This window comes from Glycine soja, chromosome 9 (genome assembly GCF_004193775.1).
Source record: "Glycine soja cultivar W05 chromosome 9, ASM419377v2, whole genome shotgun sequence".
Taxonomy (NCBI): Eukaryota; Viridiplantae; Streptophyta; class Magnoliopsida; order Fabales; family Fabaceae; genus Glycine; species Glycine soja.
The window spans coordinates 36,316,870-36,335,428 of NC_041010.1; the positions used below are offsets into that span (position 1 = coordinate 36,316,870).

Consider the following 18,559-nt stretch of genomic DNA (forward strand, 5'->3'; position numbering starts at 1 on the left):
AATTGAATTGATGGCATGAAATTGGCCAGAAAGAGAGGGTTAGAGAAAGACTGGATGATTGATTGCTTCTGAGGGGTATGACACCACATTAATTAGACACCTTGTTGTAAAATCCAATACCAAGTGAATGGTGGTTGTGCAGAAAATGTCAATAAGAGTTGGATTAAATTGAACAGAGAATAGTGCTGATAATATACTGCCAGTGCTTGTTTGCAGACCAAAATAAAGGAAATTTAAGATTTATTCTTAATAATTTGTGCTTCACTTCTTAATTCTTCAACTTTGTTAGTAAAACAATTTATAAACAAACTCTACTACATGAATGAGAATTATATATATACACATGTAAAAATACTATATGGTGTTTAAGTCTTAAGAAAAACAACTTTAGGGCGATAAAAAAAACTAGCATAAATTTTGGGCAACATTGCATTTGGTAGCCGAAAAATTGAATATTAATACTCCAGTATTAGAGTTTTGGTGATGAATGCTAGTTATTAGCATTCCGAGTAACAGAGGAATTTGCATTAGTAACTGCTAAATCGGTTGAAAATTGAAGAGATAAGTTTTAATTAAAAGTTAAAAGTTAATTTATTTATTTATTTATTTTTAAACGTGAGAATCAATAATTCACTTGCTTAACCAAACAAGCTAGTCCTCTTTGACAAAAAAAATATTGAAGTATTTGATCAAATTAATTATTGTATTAGCTGATAAATAGAAATTTATATGAAAATATCTATACATATTTTTTTATAGGTAAGAATTATAAATTTAGATTTTAAATTATATTTAAAATCTTATAGTTTTTACTTAAAGATTAAAAAATTTATTAAAAAAGTGTAGTGTTAAAAAAATTTAAAATAATTAACATAATATTAAATTAGACGGTAAATAAAAGTACTAAAATATAGAAAAAATAGTAAATAATAAATTTATTTTTAATAAAGCATTTCTAATAAATTTCTCTAAATTAATAAAACTAAATTTATTAGCGAAACAAACTCGTAAATTCCACCAAATAAAGTACACAAAAAAAAAACTCTTACCAGAAAAAAAAAAAAAAAAGATAAATATCACCTGCCATATATGCTCTGTTTTTCGTGCACGTCTTGGTCCCTTAAAAACACCACAACGTACTAAGTACTAAGCGAGAGAGTTAATGGGAGGAAGAATAACGCTTCAAAGGTTCTGACTTGAGGTAAGGCTATTAAACCACCAAGCTTTGGATTATTGCTTCTTTCATTTTCTCTACTATAAATTTCGTTTTCCTTCGTAACCCATGACTAACTGGAACTATGAAACGGTAGTAGCGTTTTTGCATGCACCGTGTGAGGTAAAACTACAGAGTATACTATTCTATTGAGGATTAAACTCGAAAATTCCAGAAGCACTGCGCGAACGTTCTGGAAGAAGATAAAATCGCCAAAGTATAAATAAGCCTGCAAGGTGTTTGTAAAAATGCTACAGCGAGGAAAATAGTTAGTTTCCAAATGTTGTTCTCTGATTAGTGGAATTCCTGGTATATGCCATGTATTAGTTCTTAATAGAAGTTAGTAGTGTGAAGGTGAGAATCATATTCATATAGAACCCAAGAATTTCATATAGACCATAAAAGAAAATGCGAACCTCCAATTATTCGAATGGTTGTTGGCACCTTAAGATTAGCTTAAATTTGCCTCTCCTATACACAACTAGTAGCCTATTGAAGGTGGGCAGAATTTCTGTTCTGGACTATGTATTTTCTAAGTGGAAATATAACTAACTAAATCTCTTACAAATATGATCTATATCTTGTAAAACAAGCTTTTATTTTAGGAAAACATAGGCTACAAGGAAGAAACTAGGAGATATTATAGTATAAATGGATCAAATACTTGTGTAAATATGTTGCTCAATGTTTAAAAAGAAACAGAGAATTAGCACTAATCAGTTTTTGTGCTCAGACAAAATTTCAAAACCCTAGCTCTCATCTTCTCTGTCACCATGAGTTGCTCCACTAAAACTAAATCTATATTCTTCTTCCCTCTTTTCCTCTTGTGTTGATTCATTGCTGCCAATACAGCATTGTTTGATTCCGGTGCCTCTCTTGTTCTTTTTTGCAGTGAGCTACAGGAACATAGAACAAACATACATGGGGCTGCTGCTACTTTCTTCTGCATTATGGGATCCTTCTCATATCTGTGAGTTACTCTTTTCTTTTAATTTTCTTTTATTATATTTTACTTTTAACAATATTCTGTAATATCATTCAACAAGGGGAACAACTACAACTCTCTATCTTGTTTTAATGTGATTTTTTATTTGCAGGTGTTTCCCCCAGTTTGGAGTTTATCTGGCCCCATCTATCAGCTTCTAAGTCGTATTCTCTTGGTTTGAAGGTTTATTTTCTTTTTTCCTATTTAATTTTATTGAATATTGTACATATTTCTAACATCATATTGGTTCATTGCTCTAATGAAATTCAGTATACAAGCTTGGGGGAAGAAACTGCTAAAGGAAATATAAGCATCACATTAAATTAATCTGTTGATATTGGTCAACCAATGATATTGGATTACTTTCCTAATGTGTGACTGAAAAAGGATCTCGATCTCAATGTCTTTTGGAATTCTCTAATCTTAACACTGCATCTTTAATTTATTGATTGGCTTTGTTGTGGTGGTGTTTGTTTATCTCTAAGGTTATATAGAGACTTTTGAGATGTTTTTAGAGCATTAGCTGCAGTACTGTTTTGTACTATCTTCATGATGTAGCTCTTGATTGCTATTCCTGTTAGAATGCCCCAGAATACCTGTTGTACTGTTTCAACTTTTAACTTTCAAGGGTGGCCCAGTATTTCACTTTTTGTTTTAACTTTTTCCAGTTATTGAATGCAATTTGTTGTTCCTCAATTGCACTTGCATCTAGTGCTAACTTAAAGGCAAATTGAATTGTAATACTCTCTTGTGTATGTGCAAAAGCTATTAATCTCCATGCATTTTTCAATATCATATAGAGAATAAAAAGGTTAGCTCCTCTTATGTTACACTTCATATTGATAATTGAATATGTTATTAGTTCCAACTTCCAAGTAAGTTGCAATGAAGTTCTTCTGGATAAACCTTTGACAAAATATGATTTATTTCTAATGTAGTGATTCAAAGTCACTGATCTACTCCCATGGCTGATTGACTTATGTGATGTAGTACATAACCGATGCATGTTTGTGACTCTAGTTGGCAAGATTGCACCAAGCTCCATTGTTGGTGCATCAATCAAATATGTTATATCAGCACAAATGTTGGTTGTTGACACCTGGTTCAGAAATTCAGATGTTCAATTAAACAGGCCATATAGGGCAAGAAAAAAAAGGAATCAGAGTTGACTGAGTAATTCTCCAATTTTATGGAATGTAATTTTCTTGAAATCCATGGAAACTGATTAGCCATAGAAACTACTAAGGGAGTTTGTTATCATTTGTCTGACATTGAAGAAAGTAATCTCCAAGTCTTTTAATATAATATTGTCAAAGTTTTATCTTTCCAAACATTCTTCTTGAAACTTAAACTATAGCTTTGTCTATGTTGCAGTTTAACTGCCAACAATTTTGCAAGGGAAGATCAACATTGCCGGGAGTTTTAGTTTGTGCCAGTCGAAGGCCCAAAGGAACTATCTGGAGACGAAAAACTTTGCAGCAAAATGAGGATTTACCGCCAATTTTACCAAAGAATAAGAAAAAGCCGTACCCTATTCCCTTTAAGGAAATCAAACAGGCTGGCAGGGAGGACAGAAAACTTGCACACATGGGAATAGAGAAACCGCTTGAGCCTCCGAAGAATGGATTGCTTGTTCCAGACCTAATTCCTGTTGCCTATGAAGTATTTGGTGCTTGGAAGCTTTTGATTAAAGGTCTTGCCCAGCTTTTGCATGTCATTCCTGTACATGGCTGTAGGTAGATTATATATATATATATATATTGTTTTTGTGAATATCCCAGTTGCTTTGCATTTGTTTCATTTATTTTTAAGGCTGATACAAGAGTTATATTCTTATCAATGCAGTGAATGCACAGAAGTTCATGTAGCCCAAACTGGTCACCACATTCGGGATTGTTCTGGTACTAATGGTCGGCAGCGTCGTAGTTCTCATGCATGGGTAAAGGGTTCGGTCAATGATATACTTGTCCCTATTGAATCCTATCATCTTTTTGACCCCTTTGGTAGGCGTATTAAGCATGATACACGATTTGAATATGACCGGATTCCAGCTGTTGTTGAGCTATGCGTTCAAGCCGGTGTAGATATCCCAGAATATCCTTCACGCCGAAGGACCAACCCCATACGGATATTAGGGAGGAGAGTAATTGACAGAGGTGGAAATTTAGAGGAACCTAAACCATGGCGCTTTGCAGACCCCTCTTCACTCAATGATTTTGATACTTACAGAGCTTCTGAGCGATTTCCACTACCATCATTGTCAGATTTACCTAAAATTGCCCAAGAAACAATGAGTGCATATGAAACTGTGAAAAAGGGTGTCAAGAAGTTGATGAGGAAGTACACTGTGAAAGCTTGCGGTTATTGCACTGAGGTTCACGTGGGACCATGGGGCCACAATGCTAAGCTTTGTGGTGCGTTTAAGCATCAGTGGAGGGATGGGAAACATGGTTGGCAGGATGCTACTGTGGATGAAGTTTTTCCTCCAAATTATGTGTGGCATGTTAGAGACCCTAGGGGGCCTCCCTTGGCATCTGCACTGAGGAGATATTACGGAAAGGCTCCGGCTGTGGTTGAAGTGTGCATGCAAGCTGGTGCACAGATACCAGAAGATTACAAGCCCATGATGAGGCTAGACATTATAATTCCAGACACTGAGGAGGCAAGAATGATTGCGTGATGTAATTTGACAAAATGCAGCTGTGTTCATGTGTTATTGCTGTACGTGCATAATCCTAGCATGAGAAGATTCAATGATCTACCAGAAGGGAAAGCCTTGAAGACAATCTTCCACAGGACATGCCTGATTCAAAGACTAGGTGCTAGCTTCCCATATGTCCAATGTTAGTGTACATGTATATAAAGCCAATAGCATAGCAAGTAGGTTTTATCACAACTTTGGTTCGTCAGTTTGTATGATGTCTTAAACTAGTGAAAAGTTATGTCGGAATATCAATGCACCTGTTAATTTATTTTATGTCACAATTATAATATAATCAAATGAACTTTTTATACATGGCTAAGTGGTTGCATATTCTACTCAGCCATAAATTAGTAGCAGGGCTTGTAAAGTCTATGGCCCTCTCGAAAAATCTAACAGTTGTGACCTTTTCTTGGTTGAGAAAAGAAACCCATTCTTTGAACATGAAGTAGAATTCTCTCCTGCAGCATACGACTTAATGATGTAACATGCTGCAAGTGGGTTTCCCTCTCTTTATCAAACTAGTAAAGTGACCCGTGTTTCCCGGGTCTCTATTTTCGTATATGTTAAAAAATATTATTAATAAATGTTGTATTGTTAATTTTATTCTTTATTTTTTCGTAACGACAATAAGATAAAAGGACCCAATAAAAAATAAATACATGTTGAAGGATTTAATTTAAAAAATCAGGGGTTCTAATTAAATATTGTTAAATAGTTCAGGAATTTATAAATTAACTTAACCTATATTGTTTACTCTATTAACAAAATAAAAATAATAATATTTTTATTAAATAATATATTTTTTAAAACATACTCTCTCCCTTTATAAGCAACAAAAAAGTCTCTTATTTTTCGGTCTTAAATATGTAAATTTCAGTTACATATATTTTATTTAATGAGATTCTTTTCAAAATACATTTTATTTAATAAGATAATTAACTTTTTTATATTTGGTATCAAGTTCCAACGAAGAATATTTTAAGAAATATATTTGTTTTTTAATTAAAAATGACATTTTAATGAAATTAACTAATTTTGTTAATAAATGTAAAATATGTCTTTTTTTCTTTTTATAATCGAGACAAGAAGGAGTACTCTTTATTAATAATTAGAGTTTATTAAAAATTATTTAAGTTTATGAGTGTCATTTTTTATATATATATAAATGAGTGTCATTTCTTATTTAACAAGTCTTACTCATAAATTTATAATTAATAAATTTTAACTAACAATAAAATATGTATTAGAAGAGATTTACTAAAGAAAAATATATTTAGAGTCTCACTCTATTTAGTTGGTCTAAATTATTAAAAATAAAAGTCTTATTTAAAAAAATTAATAGTGAGAATTTTTAATAGAATTTGATGCTATGTCTTGAGAGTGTAATTTAATCATAAATTATTATTTGAATTATTTTAAAAATTAATAAACTTATCATATATAATAAATTATAATTAAATAATTGTATAATTTTTTTTGATAGTTAGTATAGACATTAAACTTTTTTTTAATATCTTTCTTGGTCCAGGGTGATATCATTTGCTATAATGTCTATAAATATTTTTGCAATAAAAAAGTAAAGTAAATAACCACTTTTGTCCCTTAGTGTGTAATTCGCTCTGTTCCTGAAAGATGAAAATACAAATTTAGTCCCTGAAAGTGTAAAAAATGCGACAAATATATCCGGCTGTTAACTTTCGTTCGTCACTCTTAATAAAATAACCTACATGGCATAGATGAACAAATTATCATAATATTTTTTTGACTTTTCATCTTTCCACTCCACTGACAAGTGTGTCCCTAAAAGATGAAAATGCAAAATTTAGTCCTCTAAAGTAAAAAAAGTGTGACAAATATATCCAAACTTAATAATGAATTGCATAAGAGAGAAGCTAGGAAAAAAGAGATTAAAAAAATAGTAAAATACAACTTAAGATTTGAACTCTTATACTTTGATTATCTATCTATTTATCCATCTATTAAATTGTTAATTAGTTTTTTAATTAATCAATATAACTACTTATTTTCCAAAATAAAATAATTTTTTTTAGTTTTATGATATAAAAAAATTGAGTTAGTATTTTAAAAAATAAAAGTATTTTATTTCTTGAATTTTTTTCTTCTATTAATTATTAATCTTTATTACGTACTGTGCCAGAATATGTCAAATGGAATGTAAGGTCACTGCAATCCCTAAATCAGTGAGAAATACAACTCTACATTCCAAAGGTAGAGAATAAATTCTCTATTAGTTTTTTTTTTTTGTTTTGAAGTTAACATTTGTATTAGTTTGAACATTATTATATTTTTTTTATTTAAATTTGTTTGGGTTCTTTATTTGTTAGTAACTGTTTTCATTTCATTATGTATAACAAGTGTTGTCTCTAGTAGAAACACATAAGGTTTATCCAAGAGATTCTTTATGTATATTTTATTGATTAAGGAAAAAGACTTATAATTTCACTTTAGCTTTATCTAATTTAAATTTTGTGAGATTTTTTTTTATAAAAAATTATTTGATTAAATTATTTTTTTTAAATATATAATTAAATAAATTTGGTCCCACAATCGATTGTATTTTTTTTTTACTCAAACCTCTCGACATATTATTTTTAATCTAAATATAAGAATACTTAAGTTGGAATTGAGATATGAAATAATTTTAAAAATTAAAAGTGAAAAATTTAGTAGAAATTTAATAAAATTATAAGATATAAGATAGAAATTTTTTTAATAGCAAAAATTAAGATTTGACAAGGAAATCAAAATAATAAAAATATATATTAAAAGGTAATTTAAAAAATATATTACATAAATACTAAACAAATAGGAGTAATAAATTACAAACACATAATAATAATAATAATAATAATAATAATAATAATAATAATAATAATAATAATAATAATAATAATAATTAGTCACAATCTATACTGACAATCTATTTTATTAATGGTGACGGATGAAAATTAACGACCATATATATTTATCGTATTTTTTACACATTTAAAAATTAAATTTTAGATTTTGTTAGATTTATCAACAAATTACATATCTAGAATAAAAATGACTATTTTAAAAAAAGGCAACATCTTTTTTCCAATTTGGATACCCTAACGTGATAAGGACTTAATTATTTGTCCTCATTACACAACTTCTGTTGAAACACAAGCTACAATTTTGGTAAATGAAGCCCTCTGTGCTACGTTTGTCACTGCTTGTTTTCGTTCCTCTGCTTCTATCCCTCTTGTATGTTGCACTCATGCCAAAGAAGGAAACTGCTATGAAAACCTATGAGGTCTTTGGAGTGAAGATAGAGAAGAACCCACCTCAGTCCAAGCTCAATGAGCTTGGAGTCTCAACTTGGTCCAAGTAACTTTTTTTCTCTTTCTTTTCACTTTTTTTTTTTGTTTTTTTTTTCTAGTATGATCTTGTTATTGAGATTTTTCACTTCTGCCCATGACGTGTTTCCTTCAAAGTTTCAACATTTTCTGCATTACAAATTTTGGGTCTTGGTTATTTATGTCAGTTTGTGCTTCTCAGAAGCTACTGTAGGGGTTAGGTAGTGGGATTTAGCTCCATTAACGTGAACAACTCACTTAGAGGTAAAAATAAGTAATTTGAGTAATTGATAAGAAAATCAACCATCGATGTATATATGCACGACAATTTATGTGTGTGCTAGAATATTAACTGCTGATCTTCTCATTTGAGATATAGTAAATAATTTTAATCATTGATAAGAAAACCAATAGTTAATAGTCTGTGTAATTTTATAACAGATCATGAATATGTTGGAATATCAACTGTTAATTTTCTCATTGATAGAAACCTATTGCAATTTTGTATGATTATACCATTTTCACATTGATAGAAACCTATTGCTATTTTGTATGATTATACCATTTTCTCACTGGGAAAATTGGCCATTGAATTTTTCATCAATGATTGATACTACTTAACTTTATCTTCTCACTTTAAAGGAGCGGAATCCGATCAACAATAACCTACCTACCTACCTATTTCCATTTGTATGATTGTACTATTTGTTTGTGCTTTGTTGCTTCCTCATAAATCCATCAATCTGCATCAGCATTAGTATCTTTCTGGGTTCTTGGGAGGTTTATCTTGTAATTCAGCTTGCTGGGCAATTTCTGTCCAACCTTTCCCTGGTTTCTCTGTGTTGGATTCCTTGAAAAAATGATGTGTTTTTGGACCTCATCATTCTTGTGCAGCTTTGATCTTAAGGTGGTAAAGGGTAGATCTGTGTGGTTTATCTTCTCATTGTTTTTCCTGTTCTGTTTCCCTATGTTTTGTAGAGAAAGGAAAAAGAGAAACACCTATGTAGTTTAAAAATTACACATCTTGATTCCTTGTGAAAGTGGAACTTTTTGTAATATTGACATCACTTGTTTAATACAAGAGTTAAAAAAATTATTACCATATCATATTTATAATGTTTAAGTCTTCAATTGAATGTATTTAAATCATATAAAGAGAGTAACATTGATCTAAATTGTGACCAATTGTAATGATGGTGATATTTAAATCCATTTTTTATCATATATGCGTTGGTGAAACAAAAAATATAGTGTAAAGGCATTCCATTTGTATCAGAATTCAGAATGACTTTCTACTATACAAGAATGTTTTTCAAAATTTATCTTGGTTATTTATTTATGATAAGCGAATTTATGGGTCACAGGATTCATATTTAATTCTATCCTTGAAAATTGTACACTTTTATAGTTGATGCTGAATGATAATATGGAATGCAGTTTCATGCAACAGGCTTTATAGTTAAACAATATGCAAAAAATTCCCTTTAATTTTTCCTACTTTTGTCACAAGCAAAGCCATGACATAGGCTATAAAGTTAAAGGTATCATAGCCATTCCCAAATCCCCCTTTCTCTCATAGGTGAGACTTGTCTACTAAGGCCTAATATCAGAGGAAGCACACATCTACTATACTACTACCATTCCAATAAACAATGGGAGTAAGACATTCAATGTAACACCATGAATTTTTATGTCATCCATAGAATTTAGGGTGCATACTGCGAATATAAATAATTGCATTTCCCCCCTTTAGATACATGTATGTAGTTATTCTATGCAACATTAAAATGCTTGAAAGGTATTGTTGCATCTATTCATAAGTTTAAGGTGGCAGCATGGAGAAATGACTAGCACATTTTAATCCTATAAAAACCTGCATTTATGATCTGTGAAGCTTTATATCTTTTCTTCTTGGTTTTGCTTGCTTTGTAGTGCTTTGGTTCTATGCTATCCTTTTATATTTCATACTATCTTTGACACATGGGACTAAACATTGAACAGGTGGGAAGGTGGTCCAGCCAAAATTCCATGGTCCTTTAAAGAAGAAGAGACTATGTATCTGCTGGAGGGAAAAGTGAGGGTTACTGTTGAAGGGTCTGTTGGGTCTTTTGAAATTGGGGGTGGTGATTTAGTTGTCTTCCCAAAAGGAATGAACATTACTTGGGAAGTGATTGAAGCTGTGAAGAAGCACTACAGCTTGAAAAAATAATGATGTGTACTTATAAGCCTTTTCTGTTGTTGTGGCCTAATGATGCCATGTATGAACATGATCAAGTAATTACTACTCACTATAGCAGGATATACCAAAGCCTTTCACTTCCATTAGATTGTACCTTTGACAATGATCCTATTGGAATTAATCTCTGATCATTATGTTTAAGATGATTGTGGAGGGAGCAACTCTCATCTCTTAACTCGTTTCTTTGCATTATCTGTGCTAGTTGGGTACAAAAGAAAATATTTTTAGAAAAAAATTGCTTTGGAATGCTTGTTTCTCTGATGAAACTTGAAGGAGAATATCCAATCAAACCCTAAATAAGTGACCCTTTATAAATTAATAAAGAAAGATGAATACTACAAAACTTGTACACCACCTACCTGTCATATGTGCACGAGGGGATCCTCTCCAGATTTTTCGTACACCAAATTCACATCGATGATGAAGAGACAAGTTTGGCTACAAAGGCAAACAAAATTATGAGTAATCATGTTTTATTTTTCTTGGGAATTGGGATGATTGGGCTGTGTGCAGATATTAAAAAACAAGGCTTTTAACTTTTCCGTCCAAAAATCTGTCACTGAGATGATTAATTAAATTCATATCAAATATATGATTTGTTTAAACATAAGAAAAACAATTTTAAAAAAGTATTCTTTTTAATAAGTAGTTAAGATTTGTTTTTTAAAATATATAAAAAAAAAATTTATTTTAAACAGTTTAAACAAACACACTAAAAAAATCAAAAATACTATTTTATTAAAATAAGTACTTTTTTTAAGAAATAAATTTAAATAAGCTCACTCATAATCTTAAAATCTTAAATTAATAAGCATAAACAAGAAAACAATTACTAGTATTAAACAAGATTTACCATCATTAATTTATCTAGAATTTGTGCAGTAGTGGTTTAATTTATTGGACGTACATATATAGCTTAATAGTGAAAGATTATTGGTTGGTATAGAGGGGAGGGTCCATTTTAGTATTGTATCTTGGTGAAGTCATCGTATGGGGTGGGTTTGTTTAATTTGTAAAGAGCATTGATTACTTTTTATTTCTTCATAGACCTTAAAGTGCATAGAAATTTTCCGGTGCAAGAGAAGAGGAAATTAAACATAAGCTGTCTTGCAACGTTCCTTGGTAAAGAGCTCTTCCCACTTCTATCCACTTGCTCTTTTAATTTATTCATGCAGTAACATTATTTCTCTGTTTTCTGTCCTTCTCGGTCTTTTCCTCTTTTTCTGTCCGAATAAGTTGAACCCTTGTAGCTTGTATATATGCTCTATGGTATTATGTTTTTTATTTCTGTCTAGGTACTATACTCCTAACTATAATACCTGTTTAATATATCTGAACTTGTGCATGCATAATTAAGCACGTACATTAAATTAAATGGGAAACAAGAAAAGAAAAGAAAAGAAAAGAAGCATGATGCATGGTTGTTGTCCTTTCAGCTAGCAATTAAGCTTCACGAGTCCTAAAACTAATTAATAAATGATGTCATCATCAATTGTTAGATCATCATCTGAAGCAGCTCAACATTAATTTATATATACTTGTCACTAGAGAAGTAATTAATTAAGAGTCCTCCTCCTCCTCCTTTTTTCCTCTTCATTGCCACCAGCAACTTCATCACACACACACACACACACTGTTAATAAAAAAACATGTCTTGCTGCAGAAACCGAAAGCGCATTGGAGATGCAGTGATTGCTCCCGAAAGAAGAATACCTTCAACATCAACACGAGCAGCTAGCACTGTTCCATTCCCTTTGGCTGCACCTGCACCTCCCTCGTCTCTTGCATCATTTGTTCCATCGGAAACTCCTTCAAATTAATGAACAATAATCCTCAGGTGATGTTATAGTATCTGCCTATAGCCCTTACTCCATCTACGACATTGGGCCTTATGCACATGAAACAGAGTTAGTTTCACCACCCTTTTTCTCCTCAACATATACTACAAATACTGAACCATCAACTGGCTCCATTCACTCTTCCACCAGCTGAATCTGTTTACACAACTCCACTTTCTTCACCCTGAAAACCCCCGTGGGTCAATTCCTTAGTTTCACCACGATCTGACTTCTCAGTTTAATTAATTAATTCTCGTACGTCAAAGGAAGGTTGGAGAAGAAGAGCATTATGAATATGATGTCAAATTTAAGATCGACAAGGTTCATATATATATATATATATATATATAAGATCATAGATTTTGCGGTCCTTCTAAAACAACCAACTTCCAAGGACTGCAGAATCATTTAGAAAGAAAGGAAAAGTAAGTAAATAAACACACACATAATATATATATATATATATATATATATATATATATATATATATATATATATATATATATATGAATGAACCGCTACACAATAACGTCCACCCATGAGCCACTGCCTATGTGACACTTTTTAATCAATCAATTCATTTTTTAAAAATTATAAAAAATATTATTTGTTATTTTTTAAAACATTAGAAAGACCCTCTCTCATATTAAAACATTATTTCTTTATCATGTTTCTACAAAGCCATCAAGTTCTTCGAAGTCATCGTCGACGTTCTCCGAAGCCACCATTGTCTATCTCAAAAATTGCCAGCATTGTCATCAGAGGTTTTTCTTCGTCACCATCGCATGTCTTCGATGGCATAGCTGGTAAGTGACTCCCTCTCTCGTGCAAACATTTGTATTGAAGTTCGTCTCAGTCACACATGCACATTGATACGTTTCTCTATCACATGGGAGTTGTGATTCTTGCACATTTGTGTCTATCACTGGTTGAGGTTCATCTCTCTCAGGTTAGGTATGTCTATCTCTCATATGTGCATTTCTTCTCTAATTTGATATAGGGCTTGTTGTATGGATTTGAGTTTTGATTTTATATGAGAACCTTAACCACTGTGATTTGTTCCTTCTGATTCTTATAGGGTTTGTCCTTTCAAATGGTATTAGGCCGCATATCAGATAAACCTATTAACCAATTAGTCAAAAAAGTTAACCATTTTTACCACCAGTGTTAAGCAACTAATAATAATATTGTATTGAAAGGAAATTCAAAAATTTTGCCATATGTTTGAGTGTGATTTCTAGTCAATGTCTTTGCCATGCTTGAATTAGGTTCATTCATTCATGATGAAATTATAGAATCCAAAAATAGTTTAGGTTCATTCATTCATTATGAAATTGTAGATTTTACTTCGTGTGTGTGTTATTTCTGTTTTGGTATGATGAACAAGTGCCTAAATATAATTGAACTACTTTTAAAGTCATAAATACACCCTTGATTGTTAATTTGAAGGTTATGGGCATAATGTTTAATGTTTCACAATATTTGAATGTTGTTAATTGTATTAATCCCAATGGTTAACTTCAGTATATAGGCCTAATTCATTGAAATTATATATAATGGTTACTTCTCTTATTGTGAATGGCTACTAATGTCATGATATTATTTTGCAGAATAATATTGTCACTAGGTTAACTATGTTAACCAGGATAGTTAAGATTGTTTTGCACACGATTAACAATTTGTACACGATATGTGATTACTATAATGCATAATTTTATTTTATCCTCATTGTCTTAATCATGTCACATGATGCACCTTGTATCGTTAATCTAAAGGTTATAGGTGTAATGCTTAAAGTTTTACAATATTTGAAAGTTGTTAATTGTATTAATCCTAGTGGTTAACTAGACTATCTATGGCTAATACATTTAAAGTGTGTATCATGGTTAGATCTCTTGTTGGTGACTTGTTGAGGGCGAGCCCTGATGCAGCGGTAAAGTTGTGCCTTGGTGACTTGTTGGTCATGGGTTCGAATCCGGAAACAGCCTCTTTGCATATGCAAGGGTAAGGCTGCGTACAACATCCCTCCCCCATACCTTCGCATAACGAAGAGCCTCTGGGCAATGGGGTACGAAATTCTTCTATCATGGTTAGATCTCTTATTGAGAATGGTTATTGATGTCATGATATTAATTTGTAGACTAGAATTGTCACTAGGTTAATTATGTTAATCAGGATGGTTAAGATTATTTTGTACATAGTTAACAAATTATATATGATTTGTGATTACTATGACACATAATTTTATCTTCATTGTCTTTATCATGTCACATGATGCACCTTGTATCGTTAATATGAAGGTTGTATGCATAATGCTCAATGTTTCACAATATTTGAAAGTTGCTAATTGTATTAATCCCTATGGTTAACAAGACTATCTATGGCTAACACATTCAAAGTGTGTATCATGGTTATCTCTCTTATTGAGAATGATTACTAATGTTATGATATTAATTTGTAAACTAGTACTGTTACTGGGTTAACTATATTAACTAGGATGGTTAACATTGTTTTGTACATGATTAACAATTTGTATACGAATTGTGACTACTATAGCGCATAATTTTATCTCCATTGTTTTAATCATGTTCCATAATGAATATCATCATGTTTTGTGTTCAATGATTATTGATTTGTTTTCACTAAACTTATATCAACATGTGTAGTGTCACTAATAGGCAACTAGTATGCATCATGGAAAGGATTACCTTTGAGGTTGAACTTGAGCATTCTACCAATGTTAGTGGAAAGGAATAAGGATTGCGCCAACAAGATCAGATCTTAATTGATATGGGAGACACATTGTCCAAATAGTTTGATCAAATTTATCTTGTTGTTGGCATGTCTTTTCAAACAACAGAAGTCATTAAGTCATCGTACAAGAAATATGGTATTAGTAAAGGGTTTGGTATAAAGACACATAACTCAAAGAAAGAATCCAATGAAAAAATAAGATACATTATTTAGTCATGTGCACGCGAAGGAAACTTTGTTCCATCAAAATTTTCCGAGTCAAGTCAAAACCAACTCAAAAGATTCAATGTCCTTAGTCATGTGGTATACTATATCTGTTATTGATGAGCATTCTCATGTCCTTAGTCCTACTAAATCTCAATTGTTTCGGGGTAATAAAAACATTAAGATGCACGCACAAAGAAAATTTCAGATTAATGATGAAGTCGATGTAAGGTTGAACAAAAATTTTCGCTTTCTTGCCTGTAATGCAATTGATTATGACAATCTATCATTTGTGGAGAGAGATGTAAGAAACTTTGTGACTAGACAAAGATGTTCATTAGGAAAAGAAGGTGATAAAAAAGCAACGTTGACATACTTTGCATGTAAGAAGGCATGTAGTAATGATTTCTTTTATGACATTGACATGGATGATGACTTTTGTGTAAAAAATGTTTTTTGGACTGATGCACGAAGTATGGCTGCATGTGAGTATTTTGGGGACATTGTTTCATTTGACACAACTTACCTTACTAATAAACATGACATGCCTTTTGCCCTTTTTGTTGGGATTAATCACCATGGACGGTTCATTCTACTAGGATGTGGTTTGTTATTTGCCAAAGACAGATTTTTTCATATGGTTGTTCCAGTGATGATTGTTGTGACTAATCAGTGCAGGGCGATGAAAAATGTCATAGAAGTAGTCTTTTGCACATCATAGGTGGTAGCAAATCATGAAGAAGATTTCTAAAAAGTTAAAAGGGTGTTTAGAGTATAAAAATAGTAAACATATATTGACAAATGTAGTTTATGACTCCTTAACTCCAGATAAATTTGAGTCAAGTTGAACTTCATTTGTTAACAAATATGAAGTGAGTGAAAATAAGTGGTTTGACTCCCTCTCTCAAAACATGACAATCCGTTTATCCAATTGAGTATAGCAAAAGGATCTCGAACAAAAAACACTATACTCCAAAATATATAGTTATAATAATATAATATAATTTTATAACAAAGGAGAAATAAACAAATGATATTTTGTGTGTTGAACATGTTGTTGTTTCTATCTCATGCTATTGCTCATGGAAGAGATCGAGATAAATATAGGAAAAAACCTCAACGTGCAATAGCCACATTAAGATAAGATATGAAACCGGAATTGACCAAGTCTCCAACGTGCTGCAACAACTTCCAATGGATAAAAATAAAACTAAACTATCCAACTTACAAAAGCTGGCAACGTTAAAACATAACCATAAAATCTTTATAAAAACACTTAAGATATATTGACTCAATAAAAGGTAATCTTCCTAAAAGATAGGAATGAAAAGATAAAGAAAACATATTGGGCAGATTTTATCTCTTAAGATAAAACGGATTAAAAGACTTTTATTTTTTATTTTCATTTTAAATTATAATGAAAATATTTTCCAACCATTCCCCATTAATTTAAAATATAAAATAATATAATAAAAACATTTTTAATGGATTACCAACCCCAAAATCAACTGTTGTTGGGTTTATTAAAAGGTATTTAAAATTATATATGAGCTTTTTTTAGTAAATTAAATGTATATCTCATTTTTATAATTGTCACATTTTATAGGATACCTCACTATAGGAATAAGAATCGGAATCATTCCACAAAAATAATAATTTTGGTATATTTTAATCGACAAACAACTTTGTTGTTATCCGTTCATTCTTGTGATCACCAATCACAAGAAAATAAGTTTCTGTTGTTTGTTCTTTTGTAAGTGATGGATCCGAGAGATTTATTAAATTTATCACATATTGAACCACACATACTCAGTCAGCCTTTGCAATTGAAACCATGAATATGGTTTTCCATTCTACAGATATGGCAATAATATAAAAATCTAAATATTTTGCAAATGCTCAGTGACAAAATCAACCTTGTGATCAATTTGTTCTTGTAAAGAAAACATGCGTCCATATTTCAAATTCTTTCTAGAATGATAAAGATGTTCAATATTTTAGAAGTGTAACTTAACACATTACTACATAAAACAACAATACATTATAAAATTAGAGATTGATAACAATATAACTAATCAATATAGATACGGAGAACAAAATTTTCAAATTGGAAGGACATTCAGAGCATTATGTTGCTCAACATAGGCAAAGAATCTATTCTGACCATATCCAACACTGGGAGAGTTTAACAGAAACATACACCTAAGTAATATGAAAATAACTTAATTTAATGTGCAAGTGCATTGCAAGGATACTAGCACACATGTTCAAAACTTAAAGTAGCATAATTGTATGTCATACAACACTCAGACTTAACTTCAATCAATTTCAAATCAACTTACAGTAGCATCGCATAAGGAAAACCACATATAAGATAACGAAACACAAGGGAAGAGGAATTCATTATGACAAAGGTATGAAAGTTTAATTCTAACTTGCACAAAAACTACGAACATAAATATTCATGCCCTCACTATTAAAAACCTTTGATCAAATCGAGCAATAGTCACACATTTTTTTAAAAATTATAATATTTTGAAGTGTTCAAAGAATATATATTGATAGAATTTTGTAACACCATATTGATGATAGAAACCGAGTGATAAAAAAGAACTTTGATATTGCATATATACTACAAGAAAAAATGCTAACAGTAATATATCAAATAATAATACCTCAATATGACAGATGCAAACAAAAAAATTATAAGTCTAAAGAAATTACAAGTCTCAAGTAAATTTTTCAACGCGCATATATATATATATATATATATATATATATATATATATATATATATATATATATATATATATATATATATATATATCTTTTAACCAAAGTAATAATATACACGTTATAGTAAAATATAAGATTTTCTCTCGATTGTTAAATAACTAAATTAGGAAGTCATAAACAATAAGTATAATAGTGGAATGAGCTCATATAGAATTATAACACGTAGTTTATAATAATAAATTAATACAAAGCATAAAATTTAATAATTATAAAGTTTAAAAAAACTTGAGTTAAAACACACAACCATTATCCTTAGAAAGAAAGTATCTTCATTACACTGATAAGATGAATTAATGCATGCATGCACTCTATCCTAATATAGGACAATCCATTGATCCACTCGAATGCAGTGAAAAGATCTCAAACCAAAAAAATATCATGTTCCAAAACATATATTTATAATAATATAATATAATTTTATAAAAAAAGATAGAAAAATGATATTTTTCTATAAGTGTGTTCTATTGCTCATGGAAGAGAGAGAA

The 18,559-nt window shown here is 30.7% G+C and overlaps 2 protein-coding genes across 2 annotated transcripts; both read left to right on the forward strand.

Annotated features, from left to right (window-relative positions):
- The first annotated feature begins 1,074 nt into the window (after nucleotides 1–1,074).
- Nucleotides 1,075–5,214, forward strand: LOC114368640 (APO protein 1, chloroplastic-like). The gene is made up of 5 exons (XM_028325856.1): nucleotides 1,075–1,201; nucleotides 2,106–2,183; nucleotides 2,311–2,381; nucleotides 3,573–3,934; nucleotides 4,044–5,214. Exons 2-5 carry the CDS (start codon nucleotides 2,135–2,137, stop codon nucleotides 4,876–4,878), a joined length of 1,317 nt encoding a protein of 438 aa, XP_028181657.1. The 5' UTR covers nucleotides 1,075–1,201; nucleotides 2,106–2,134; the 3' UTR covers nucleotides 4,879–5,214.
- A 2,831-nt stretch (nucleotides 5,215–8,045) lies between these two features.
- Nucleotides 8,046–10,643, forward strand: LOC114368643. The gene is made up of 2 exons (XM_028325859.1): nucleotides 8,046–8,274; nucleotides 10,245–10,643. Exons 1-2 carry the CDS (start codon nucleotides 8,090–8,092, stop codon nucleotides 10,450–10,452), a joined length of 393 nt encoding a protein of 130 aa, XP_028181660.1. The 5' UTR covers nucleotides 8,046–8,089; the 3' UTR covers nucleotides 10,453–10,643.
- The last annotated feature ends 7,916 nt before the right edge of the window (nucleotides 10,644–18,559 follow it).